The sequence below is a fragment of the Tauraco erythrolophus genome, chromosome 5 (assembly GCF_009769465.1).
Source record: "Tauraco erythrolophus isolate bTauEry1 chromosome 5, bTauEry1.pri, whole genome shotgun sequence".
Lineage (NCBI taxonomy): Eukaryota > Metazoa > Chordata > Aves > Musophagiformes > Musophagidae > Tauraco > Tauraco erythrolophus.
Genome location: NC_141469.1, coordinates 70,131,736 through 70,144,164, shown reverse-complemented (window position 1 = coordinate 70,144,164; position 12,429 = coordinate 70,131,736). Strand labels below are relative to the sequence as shown.

At 42.5% G+C, this 12,429-nt stretch overlaps 1 protein-coding gene across 1 annotated transcript; it reads right to left on the bottom strand.

The window, feature by feature from the left end:
* Nucleotides 1-255: 255 nt before the first annotated feature.
* Nucleotides 256-7,070, bottom strand: FGA (fibrinogen alpha chain). Its single transcript, XM_009982027.2, has 6 exons — nucleotides 7,020-7,070; nucleotides 5,090-5,218; nucleotides 3,820-4,003; nucleotides 3,375-3,520; nucleotides 1,334-2,402; nucleotides 256-965 (listed from the first exon to the last, which is right to left on the bottom strand). The coding sequence occupies exons 1-6, from the start codon at nucleotides 7,068-7,070 to the stop codon at nucleotides 256-258; spliced, it is 2,289 nt and encodes a 762-aa protein (XP_009980329.1).
* Between the last annotated feature and the right edge of the window lie 5,359 nt (nucleotides 7,071-12,429).

The following is a 12,429-nucleotide window of genomic DNA, read 5'->3' as shown; positions in this document are numbered from 1 at the left end:
CATAAACAAAGACAAAGTCAAAGTCATAGAGAAAGTTTATATAAAAAGGGGTTTAAAATCAATATTTCCTTGAAAAGGCTTGTCAGTTATAAATAAGATGAAAGAACTATTTTGTTGATAATTAATCAGTGTTTATTTTTTAAGCCACAGATGTGTCCAGTTGCCTTCAAATTCACAGGGTAAAGGTACATCATGCACGTATATATATAAAAAAGTCTTCTCAACTTCTAACATACATAGTAAAAACCTGTCTTTCTACAGGGTTTCTGTGGGCCTGATTTTCATTCTAACAGTTTTGAGGGAATAGTCAGAGGCTCTGAACGGCAGCCAGACCACGCCATTCTCGATCTCATAAGGAACGTTGTACCTGGGGTCATAGTGGCCCCCCAGGTAGTAAATACCATTGAGGTTGGCCGCCTGGCAGCTGTTGTACCACCAGCCACCCCCATACATCTCTGCGCAGCTCTCCTCCCAGCGGTCCTGGTCCCGGTCAAAGGTGCTGAATCGCATCTGGGCATGGGATGTGTACTCGGTGCCCTCTTCCAGCCAGCCGGCGATCAGCGCATCCCCGGCAGTCCCCTCATAGGAGGACACAGCAAGGGCATATCCTTCTGCTTCAGACCCTACCTGTACCATATACTCTGCGTACACAGCATTTCCATCCCAGTCCTCTAACTCTACCCGAAGGAGAGTGTCATTCTGAGTCAGCAAGTGTATGTTTTCATTGCCCAGCCAGAACTCTCCTTGCCCTCTGCCATCCACGCTGCCGAAACCTCTCTTGTAGTCTTGCCAGGTCCGGTTAAAATTCACTGATCCATCCATTCTCTGTTGGATCAATAGCCATCCTCCCAAAGTGGTCTCTTGGTCGCAATAAACTGACAAAACCTTATTGGATCCCGCTGGCTTGATTTTGAAAATGCCACTTTTGGCACCAAAAGTGTGTTTCTGGCGGATATCATCACAGTCTAAAAAAAAAAGTTGATCTGGTTTGACAGGAGTTATCAGCAAGATTTAATAAAAGGTTCAGAGGAATCCAAGTACCAATAGCCCTGAGGAAAATTGTTAAACATGTTGAACTACACTAGGTATAGTGACAGGCAACATTAAAAAGAACTTAGAAAAGAAAACTTTACATGCTTCTTAAATTGTGAATTATGTAATACCCGAGTATTAATGAAATATTTTCGTTTCTGAGGTGGCAACAAACAGACACAGTGCTTGCATTTTATCATCACACTGTGGTACTGCAGTATCTAAAACCAATGTGTCAGTTAGGTTGTGCATGGAGTTTGGCTCCACTACCTCAGTAACTACTTCTGTGATGCCCGTGTACCTTTCCCAGTGCTGGCTGTCCTTCGTTTCGCTCCTGATGATCTGAAGCTGCGTGCCTGAAAGTCTGGGGTATCCTCTGCACTCTGATCATGTTGCACCCCACCTAGCTGCTCGGTTATTTCACGGGTCTTTAGTGATTTGGTTTCGAAAGTGGAGCCTCCCTTGTTGAAACTAGAAGAGGAGCTGGTCACTACAGTCTTGGAGTGACTTGCACTGCCAGATGGGAATCCAGATGGTTGAAGGGGAAGTCCTCCAAAGTCATCTTCTTCCTCCTCTCCTAAGTCTGTAAATCTGTCTTTTCCCCCATAAGTCCCCGGCTGTCTGGATGATCCAGTACCTAAGTGGCTACTGCCTGTGCCAGTTACGTGGCTGCTAGTTGAAGTGCTGCTAGATCCACTGAAGTGCTTACTAGCAGTGGATGGAGAGTCAGGGGTAAAAAATGAGTCTAGCTCAGGGAACAACCTCTCTAGCTTGTGGAAGCTATCTGTCCCACTAACATGGTACACGCTCCCTTCCCCTGCTCCTTGTAAATAGGAGCAGTCCGAGCCATCGGAAGAAACCAGTTTTTCAACTACTTCTTCTCTGGGGCCATCAGGACCAGTGACAAATTTCTTGGTGGTAGTTTTGGTGCATCTACGAACAGTGGAGGAGGTTTTGTCTCCCAGACTAACGGTTTCTCTCCCATGAGTAGGAGTAACTAATTTGCTGGTGTGTGAAGGTCCATCCCCCCTGGATTCTGCTATGTGATACACGCTGTCGCCTCGGGAGGGGTTCACGTCTGTTTCTGATCTTTCTAATACCGCTTGCATCTGCCTGATGTTATTAACTATGTTCAGAGCTTGCATTTCTGGCAGAGGCTTATGCTTAAAATGCTCAGGAACAGTTGAGTCCTTAAGTGGCCTCATTTTCAGTGTGCTCAAGGTGGTTGGTTGAAGCTCTGGGTTCAAGTTAATGGAATTGGCTTGGGTAAGCTGCTTCTGGATGTTGTCATAGCTTTCTTTGTCCACCTGGTAATCAAAACTTCTAGCACAGGTTCCTTTGCAAGCTCGTATCTTAATATCAATGTCCACCTACATAAACAGAGAAAAATATTTTGGTTAGGGAGCTTTCCTGACCTTCTCGAGCAAGTGTGTCCTTTAACTGGACTAGGAAAAGGTGGGAGCTGCCCTGGTACCTCCCACCTACAGCTGACCTCTTCCAAAGCTCAGTTTTTAAATCATCCCCGGGTTTATTTCCACTGTAAATACGGCATGTGCAATAATAGCACAGTGCACATCAGCTCCATGGAGAAGTACATCGTAGCACGTTCCCAACCTCTGTTCCCTTTACTCTTGGGGCATAGGGGTGTCTTCCTGGCTTTGGCAGGAGTGCGACAGAGCTGGGCACATGCCCTGGGGACCAGGGCAGAAACAGGAGAGGGAAGATACTGGACTTATCCCAGAGCCTGTCATGGCCTTGCTGTGAGACTTTGCCATCCTGGGGGTACCATTGCTTTCCCAAATGATCCAAAAGCTGGATTTCTGATCCAAAAGCTTGGTTTCTGATCCAGGGATCAAAATGGGGTTTTGGGCAAAACCACTCCTTGTGTCAGGACTTTTCTTTGTGATACCATCAGAGGAATCAGCTGCGACTTGGGAACACGGGTTCCAATGCCAGCCCTGGCTGTGGGCAGCAAGGCAGCACTGGGGAAGAATAAGGCACGTCCCCCTTGTCCTAGCTGCTCAGCACCTCCTTACAGGAGGAGAAATGCCTCATACAGAGCCAGTTATCAGCAGATAAAACATCCTTGCTGCCTGTTTGAGAGTAGAAGCGGGACTAGGAGTTCTCCTGAACTCATGCTGGTTCCCACACAGCATGAAAAGAAAAAATATGCCCAGAAAGTATCTCGTGTGGGGATTTGCCTCAGCAGGTCAGATGCTATAAGAGTTGTATCATGTTTTCTTTCCAGAGGGAGCACTGCTCGCCATGTACGGTATAATGAATGGACCCTCTTTCTGTAGCTAAGCCCTGGAAAGAATAGAAATTAGGTAGCAACTACGTACCTCCAAGCGCTTCATCTCCGCCACCTGTTCCTGGATGCTGCTCTGCAGAGCTTTAATTCTGTTTACTTGTGTGACAACTCTCTGCTTTAATGTCACAATTCTCCGCCTCAGTTCTCCTGACACGTGACCATAATTCTCATCAATCTCTGAAACAAAAATGCACCACAGTCACATATGTATGTGTGATTTCCTTTCCTAAAAGAGTAACGTATATTAAAATATGCAATTAAAACATGTAATTAAGAACATATTTCTCATAGTACTGAGCAGGTAAAAATTACATTAGCTTTTACTAGTTGGCAGTTAAGAGTCTTGCATTACTATATTTATTCTGGCTCTTGATAATGAGGTCCAGTGCAGCATATATTTTCACTACATACTGCTTATGTAAAAAAAAAAAAAATAATTCAGCAATGGATAATAAAACTGGACGCGAAATACTCACGCTGAGCACTGTCCAGGTTTGGTTTTAGTGCATTTATGGTTTCCACAATTATCCGATTGGATTTTTTATAGTTGTTCTGATTTTCTGCGAGTAGCTTCTTGATTTTGTCTGTTCTGTGACCATAATCCTCGTCCGTTTCATCAATCAGTCCCTGCATTCTGCAGCCTGATGGACATTTTGTACCCTAAGATTGGAAGAGGGAAATAATTGTCTTAAAATCTTCATGAGTAAACCTTTTTTTAATGTTACCTTTGCAGACTTTTGGCCAACACTGTAAACACACTGAAAAAAATTAGGGCAAGATTCTGCTAGTTCTCTTCAGATGTCCTGTCCTATTCATCCAACGACTTTGCCAAGGACTTGTGTGACTTAGAGCAAGCCACTTAGGGGCTTGCCCCTGACATCCTAAGCCCCTGACACTGGTCTGATGGAATCAGTGAAGTGCAACCTCAGAAACCTGCCATAAAGGGAGGATCAAGTAAATCCTTAATTTTTCCTCTCCTTTGTTCTTCAGGGTGAAATTATATATAAATATGTATATATTTCCCAAAAGGCTGCTGTAAGGAGATGTTTGTTGTCCAGTTTGAGTAAGGATGTCAGAGGCCAACTTATTTAAGCAAAGTTTTCCTCAGAAAACTTAATGTCTTAGAGACTAAAGCTCTTTGCCAAGATTTCATCAGATAAATGTAGCATAGAGATGGGCCTGAGATGCAAGAGCCAAGAGAGACAAATGAACAGTGTATACACAAAAACATACAGTCAATCATTACGAATCTTTGACTGAACATTTTTTGTCAGACTTTGTGTAAAGTAACTACTGAAGCGTAAGTTATTTCTAGTTATTTCTTTTCTTTGTCACACATCTTTCTTTCTGGTGCCTTTCTCTTACCAACTCCAAGAGTGGCAATATCAAAATCATGAAAAGAAATCCTTCTTGGTTTGTTTGGTTTTGGTTTTGTGTTTGTTTTTTGTTTGTTTTTTTTTTTTTCTGGGAATAGCGTTCTTTTAGTTCATCTTTCTTTTTCAGACTTCCTTTCTCTTCTGATTCAGCACCCCTGCAAACTTATCTTCTCCCTCTTTCTTTGTCCTCATTTTTGTCTTTCTTTCTTTCCCTCAGGAGATCTCTCCAGGCTGCCCCGATGTGAAGCATTACCTGTCCTCCCTCAGACCTAAAGCCCAGCCGGGGGCTGGCTGCACGGCACCCATCCTAGCGGCCCGGCTGAGGTCCATGAGAGCCCTACCGACTTCCCCCCTGGAGCTCACTGCTCACCCAGTCATCATCCGCACAGGCAGGCCAGTTCTTCTCATACTGGCAGGTGGACTGGGACATGTGCTCCATGATCCTGGGACCTCGCAATTTACCACCATCGCTTTCAAAGGTACTCCCTTCATCTTGTGCCTGTCAGGAGAAAAAGGGGGAAAAGCAAAACCAAGATTAACTAAACAGCTGCCAAGAGCACAACAGCATAACACTGATGTCCTCAAGTACTCAGGTGGCATAGCTGACATGGAAATCACAGCCATCTGGAAAGCACCACACCGAACACTGCAAGGATTTTATTCCTGACATTTCTTGTAAGATATGATTGCATTTGTTTTGTTGGAATAAAGCTTTTCAACTTTTAAAATTAATGCTGCTATGCAGGGAGCTGGTGATGCTTAGGTTATATTAATATCATTCCACAGATATCTTGTGTTCTGTGTGTAAATACAAAAATTAATTTGAAACTAAATTGAACCTGATTAAGTTAAAGCAAATACTTCAAAAATTCTATGTTCTATTTCCATTTGCTGCAATATTCCTAAATTTCTATTCTTATTCTACCATCTTCAGTCTACACAAAAATGGTTTAAAGACATGTATGAAGAGTTTTCCCACTATTGTCTCTGATTTTAATCACAGTTACTAACTGTAAGCTTGTAGCACTGTTTTGACTGACATAAAGAGCAAGAAAGCTAATAACATTGCAATAAAAGTAATCGTGTCAGTGATGGATAAATTCCACTGTGCTATTGAAGAAGAGGAATAAATATACTGAGACTTCTTTCAAACCTGAGAAGGAAAAGGTCATGTATATAAGCTAATTTTAAGCCAAAACACTGTAAAGATTCCTACTGCGTTATTGCTCAGTAAAGGACCGGAAAATAATCCTTTTTCATAAAAGAAAGCCCTGTTTTAGGGCTTGAGATGTAATTAGGTCTGACTGGACTCCTCTGCACACTTTATGTTCTTTACAAGTTTAATCATTAATCACACAATTAATGATTCATTATTATTCTTATAATATAATGATTAATTCTAGGGCAGAGAAAGTTCTCCTAATTCTAGCCTCCAGGGCCAGAACCTCAGCCCTAGGGAACTGGAATGTCATTATTAAAATCAGTTGGTTTGATTCATCCTGAGAATCTGGCTCAAGTGTCTCTTGAAAGTAACAAATAACAGCTTTACTTTTAGGTGATCTGTGCCCTTTCAGCATAGAAAATTCCAGTATGACTGCTTCTGTTCTGTCACATCTGCTTCCTATAATTTCTGTCATTTGTTAAAACATGCACATTCTTCAAAGAACAGCCACAAAGAGAAACAAATATAAAGAATCTGATTTAAGATTATGTCCTGAGATCTCAATGAGAAAACTGCAAGGTTATACTAGCATAGTTCAAAATCAATTCTCTCTCTTTCATTATCTAAAAATTGATTCTTACTTAGCTCTAGTTTAAGCTGATGTTGCTGCAACAGGTATCCTTGCTTTTCAACGAGTATTTTATAATAAAGGTATTGTGTGCTATTTGTAGGTGGAAAACTCTGCCGAAGCACCATCCAAGGGAGAGTAGAATTCATCCTAACAAACATGAAAATTCCTGATTGGCTGGAGCCACTAGCATCTAATCAGTCAGGTTTAAGATTTACAGCATCACCTATGAATCTCTGAATTCATGTTAATGTATCTGCTTTGCTGCTCCTGAAGCCAGGCAGATTCAGCAAACCTGAATCAAGCAAAACTAGAGAGCTGGAAATCCAAAAACTACTGATGACAGTCCAGCAGAGAAGTGGTTACAGTAAGCTTGTACATATGCATACGCACTGAAGTTTATGAGATAGGTGACAGCCAAAATGTATCTATCTAATAAATGAACGTTAAATAAACGCTCACTCTTTAAAACAGAAAGATACGAAAAGAATCAAGTAAGCAAACTCATACCCAGGCTAAGTTGAGGCACAGCAACACACAGAGGATCCTCATTGATATCATCTTCAGGAGAAGAGCAAACAGAACTCTGACGGAAACGATGGTCTTCACCAGTCTTTTGGTGCAATTTAAACCTCAATGCGAAGCTGAGATTAATGATTATGTACCCTTCTGTTTGGAGACAAAACATGCCAAATGCTCCCCCCGCCCCCCGTCCCCCTTAGGTGATTACCTAAGGCCTCTTGCACAAGTTTCTGATGTTATTTGCTCCAGATAAGTTTGTACAACACCAACATGCAGGCAACACCATGTATTCCAGGAAAAAAACTGTCTAAAGCTTAGCTTCTCGTAACTGGATGTTCAGCGAAGATGCATGCATGACCTAGTGCGATCCAGCAACACTTACCTGCTGGAAGACACACACTCTGCGCGATGGGCATTTAGCTCACATAATCAAAGAGTTGATATTTGTAAAAAGAAGTCATTGATTCACCCTTTCTGTGTGACTGTGTTCCACTGCTGTGAAATCCATCAGCCTTTCCAAAGCAAGTACTAATCTCAGAAAGGCTGAGGTTTATTTGTGACCATGTGGTCATCAACCATAATTAATTCCTGAGGACTGCAGAGCTCTGTTTACACGCATTTTTACAGCTGGACCTTACTGGTGTTTGCTTAATGCGTGATGTGTTTAATATTATGCTGTCTCTTACACAAATGGTATGTTATAACCTTTTATCAAGCAGCATTTGTTTGTGTGTGAAATGAACACGTATTTATGAAGAGCACAGTAGAGTGCTCTTTCAAGAGGTACTTGAAAATGTCCCAGAACAGATGTTAAGCATAATTAAATCTTCCTAAGGAGTCACATCTCCTTAAAGGCTCGTAAAATGAGTATAGTTTGTGTGTGGCAATTGGTGATAATGTGCTGCTGTTGTGAGCTCTGTAACGAGCCTTACTGGGAAGTGTTGTACGTGGCTGTCAGACATTGGAAAGATGTTGCCCATCTCAAAAGTTGCCACCACAGTGAGCAGGAATAAGCAAGAAAACCTTTACTTGAGCAAATGTGGGCCTAATCTGTTGAAAGAACAAAACTCTCTCTTGGCTTTTCAAAACTGCATAACACTCTCAAAACTCTCCATTATCTACAGGTTGCAACATCTTACCATATTCTGCTTTAGAGGGTTATGTTTAGGCTTGATTCTGGCATTATACAACACATTTGATTCAAAATAGCTAAGTGCAGCTGGAGATCCATTCCAGCAGCCACTCAGGTTTTCTCTTATCCTCCTTTCGTCTACTTTTCCTCTCATTTTCTGCCTTCAGGAGGCTTGAACTCTCTCCATGTAAAGTTCACTGCAGTTGAACTGGACCTCATTTCTGACCTTGCACACCATGCTTCTCTTACCTAGGAAAACTCTCATAAACTTAACAGAACTTATACCCATCTCACTAATAGAGTCATATCCTCAGGTAGCAGAAAACAGAAGAGCTCAAGAAGATGGTGCTACATTGATTTATGCCATTGATTAACAACTACACCATCAGGATCTGGTTTTGCATGACAAAGGGTTTGTACTATATCTAAGACTTAATCTTATCTGTGTACAGTCTGAAACAAGATGTTTTGTCTATTTTGATTCCGTGCAGCATGCTTTGTAAAGTCTTCTGTTGAAGGCCATGCAGTGCCAGTAATACTGTGATGCAACAAACCTCTTCTGATTTCAGTAACAAGACAGCCCAACAGCAACAAATGTCCAAAGAGACCACATGCTAACTTTGCTCAGTTTGAAGATCAACCAGCCAGGGCTGTGTGGTTTGGTTGATAAGTGTCTGTAACGCAGCTCCTGAGCTCAAAGCAGATGGTAAATATAATCACATACCAAAATCCTCAGCTGCTGACTTCAGCAGGGGCAAGACTGGTGATGCTTCATCACTTCGAGTCCTCACGATTATGTTCACTATCTTGAGGCAGTTCTGTGAAAGAATTATAAAAATCTCAGAGAACACTAAAATGCTTAAAGGAGGGAAAGACCACAATGAGAGGAAGTCTTGCAGGATTAGGATTAATTATTTTACAGAACAGAGTAAAATGAGCTTTATTCAAAATCTACTGGGGTCCACGGAGATTCTCCCACTGAAGCCAACAAGCTCTAATTTAGCCTCCATGACAGATGCAAAACTCTGCTCAAAGACTACAGCCTTAGGCCCTCCATGCACCTTCCTGTGCTCTCCTTGTGCACACACTCGTGTACTCTGCTTTACTGCAGGATCATGTGTGATGTTTCTTCCACCAAACTCCTTCCTCCTCACATTGAGCATGGATGGTGTTCCGCAGGCAAGTAGCTGCCCAGAGTTGCACTTTCTTTTTGTTGCATGATGCTGCTCTGCAGACTGTTTAAAGCTTCAAGGATTTTCTTATGGTGCTCATCGCTCAACTACCCTAGTGCTTTACGAACATTAATTTCCTGGGCACGACTTTCCCCTTTTCACAGCTGCAGATGCCAGGTGAGAACATGAAGTCAAAAAGTAGTTATTAATTTTTGGGAACTGTTATGGTAGTCCAAGTCTTCAGAGCACATCATATGTGCAGATCCCACCGACAGCAGCTGTAGCTCTGTGCCTGCACCGGGCCTCCCAAGGGACAGCCTGCAGCCAGCTTTGAGACAACTGAGTGTCTTGCCTTTGGTCTCACAGGAACCAGGTGATGAGGGCAGGAATACCACCTAATTTTGCAGGGTATCAGCTGTAAGAGAGAGACAACTGTGCCCCACCTGATCTTACTCACGACATACATTACTACCTATGCGACAACTAAAGCATCCTTCATAATTCAGATGTGACGTGACATGCCACCTTAGCTTTGGCTTTTCCCAATTTGTAAGATCTTGATTTTGTGATCTTCAATAATCACTGAACATCATTTTTGTAATTTAATAGGCCTTAAAAATCAAGAGTAGTGAGAGCACATCAAGCAGAGTAATTTCTGCCTTTTCAACCATGCTAACAGAAGATGTGACAATTTGCTGCATGGTGTCTCAGTCTGCCAGTGTAACACTGGACACTGCAGCAGCGTGTGCCAGGCATCCTCTGACCCTGATGGAGAGGACAGCTCGCTGGTGACCTTCAAACACAGAAAACTTAAGCTCTGCTCCGAGTAAAACTCGGCCACCAAGGCTAGAGGGACTGGAAAAAGCTGATAACTGATCATAAACATTAGGTAAGCTAAGAGAGGTTTCCTGCTTCATGTGAAGGGGATTAGGGGTTGAAGCTGGGGTGAAGAAGGAGCAACTCAGGCTTTCCAGTTGAGGGCTGAATCTGGGCCTGACCTCCAGCCTGTACCCTTTACTTTCATGTTGCAATCATCCAGTCACTTCTCCCTGTGTTTGTTTGAAAGGCTAAAGGCCAAGAGCTAGATAAACTTTGGATTTAACTTTAATTCACGATCAAAGGACAGAAGTGCAGTTTACTCCTTCAGCTGCCCTGCTCTTGGCAGGTTGCCACAGCCATAGTCGAGGAGTCTGGGACTTAATTCTGATTTGTGTGCCCTAGATGTGAGCCAACTCTTGCTTGCACAGCACTGCCCCTGTCTCTTGTCCTACCACCAGTGCCCACCACGTTTCCCAGTGGTGCCTTCTCCTCCTCTTACCTGCTCATTTCTGTTCCTTCTCTGGATATCTTGGCTTAAACTCCGTTATCCTTCAGCCCCAGCTCTCAGCTCCACTTTCTCTTCACATGATCCTGACACTACTTAACTCTTTTGAATTCATTACTAGCATTTGGTCCCACATTTTCCCCATGCAATGTCCCAGGGACTGAGGGACCCAGAGAATCCTCCAGTCTGTCTACCTTATTTGCCTCATTCTTCCTCTAACCCTTTATTGTCCACTTTTACTTTTTTTCTTTTTTTTTCCTTTGGAGTGAGCATTTGGAGTAAATATTTCTGTTCCCAATTCCTCTGTTCTGTGCTACGGTCATCTTTGGAAGAGTGACTGCAATCACAAGGTATGAAAGAAAGGCAAACTCATTGTAGCCACCAAATCCTGTAACAACTTTTGTAGGGGGATAGGCTTGCCTAAATACAGACAACTTTCACTATTGGCTATGGTCTGAGGGTCAGTCTGTAGAATAAAGAGTGATTTAGAAAAGAGAAATATGACCTCTCGATATACAAAAAAAAGGGCATTGAGTCAAATTGCAATGTATTTACTTGCAAAAAATAATATTGAGACTATTATTCTCTCTCTAAGAGAAGAAATAGGAGATCTTTTCAGGTCCCTTTATGATAGTTAGAGGGTTGAAAATAGTAGAAAGGATGTCCAAAGGGCATGAATCTTGCCAGTCTTCTTTCAGGAACCAGAGAATATCACTGCGGGCTGGGATTCTGCAGGCGCCCTGATGAGCTCTACTATAGGACTTCTGTGAAAGATTGCGCTTCTTCGATTCGATAGCTCTGACTCGAGCAGATAATCCTCTCCAAAGAGTTTCAAAATGATTTGTGAGATCTTAGGACACGGAACAATAAATCAACTGGAAGAATAAACCAATCTTTGCTCTGGTGAGCAACCCATAGAATGTCAGCTCACACCAATGAAATGTGTATAGTTACAGCAGATTGTCATCAAGCAAATCACTGCAGCCAAAAGCTAAACCAGGAGAGGTAAATCACAGTTCAGACCTAGAGGAATGCAGATATAAAAATCAAAGTAACAGAGATGAAAGAAATATTTTTTAATTCCATATTGCAAATACGTAAATAATAACAACTCGGCTGTTCACAGAACCAGGATCAGACTGGGCTTATCAACTCCCAGCTCACATCCTTCCCACAGGCTCCTCTATGCGTACTGCTTCAGTTACAAGTTACCACAGGAGAGGCCTCTCTGCACAAAAACATTCAGGAAAATGGTGAGGAATATGGAGTTAAGGCTGGCAGTGAGCCATGCAGCGTGCCTGATTGCATGGGTGCAACAGAGCCATGCAAATATACTGGTTCAGTGGTGTGGAATGGTTGTCTCTCATCCCAAAGAGTTGTCAACCCCATGATGACCCTATGCTAATGATGGCTTCTTCTCACCTACTCCTAACTAACCTGCCTTCCTCTTACACTTTGGCTTAAGGTGAACTAAGTCAAAACAGTCTCAGTAAAAATGACAGAGACAGCAGCTTGTTATGCTATGGAGACTCAGATCCAGGGAAAGAGGCTCAGCAGCTGCCTTGCTAGAGACCTGGGTGCCAAAACCAGGAAAGTGTTGAGGCAGCATAAACTGCCTTTCAGATCTGTTGTCTTAGTGCAATGTCTCTCTGTCTTTAAAATAAAGCATTTGAATGTGTTATTCAGAAATACGAAGTGAACTTCTGGCTTCTCAATACCAGCTAAAAATAAAGACCAAACACATTTAATATTTCACTTCTTAATATACCA

Coding starts and splice junctions, on each gene's coding strand:
- FGA (XM_009982027.2), bottom strand. CDS start 7,070: ATGATATCAATGAGGATCCTCTGTGTGTTGCTGTGCCTCAACTTAGCC. Junction 4,004..5,089: donor CCTGTGCGGATGATGACTGG/GTGAGCAGTGAG, acceptor TTCCAATCTTAG/GGTACAAAATGTCCATCAGG. Junction 966..1,333: donor GACAGCCAGCACTGGGAAAG/GTACACGGGCAT, acceptor TTTTTTTTTTAG/ACTGTGATGATATCCGCCAG.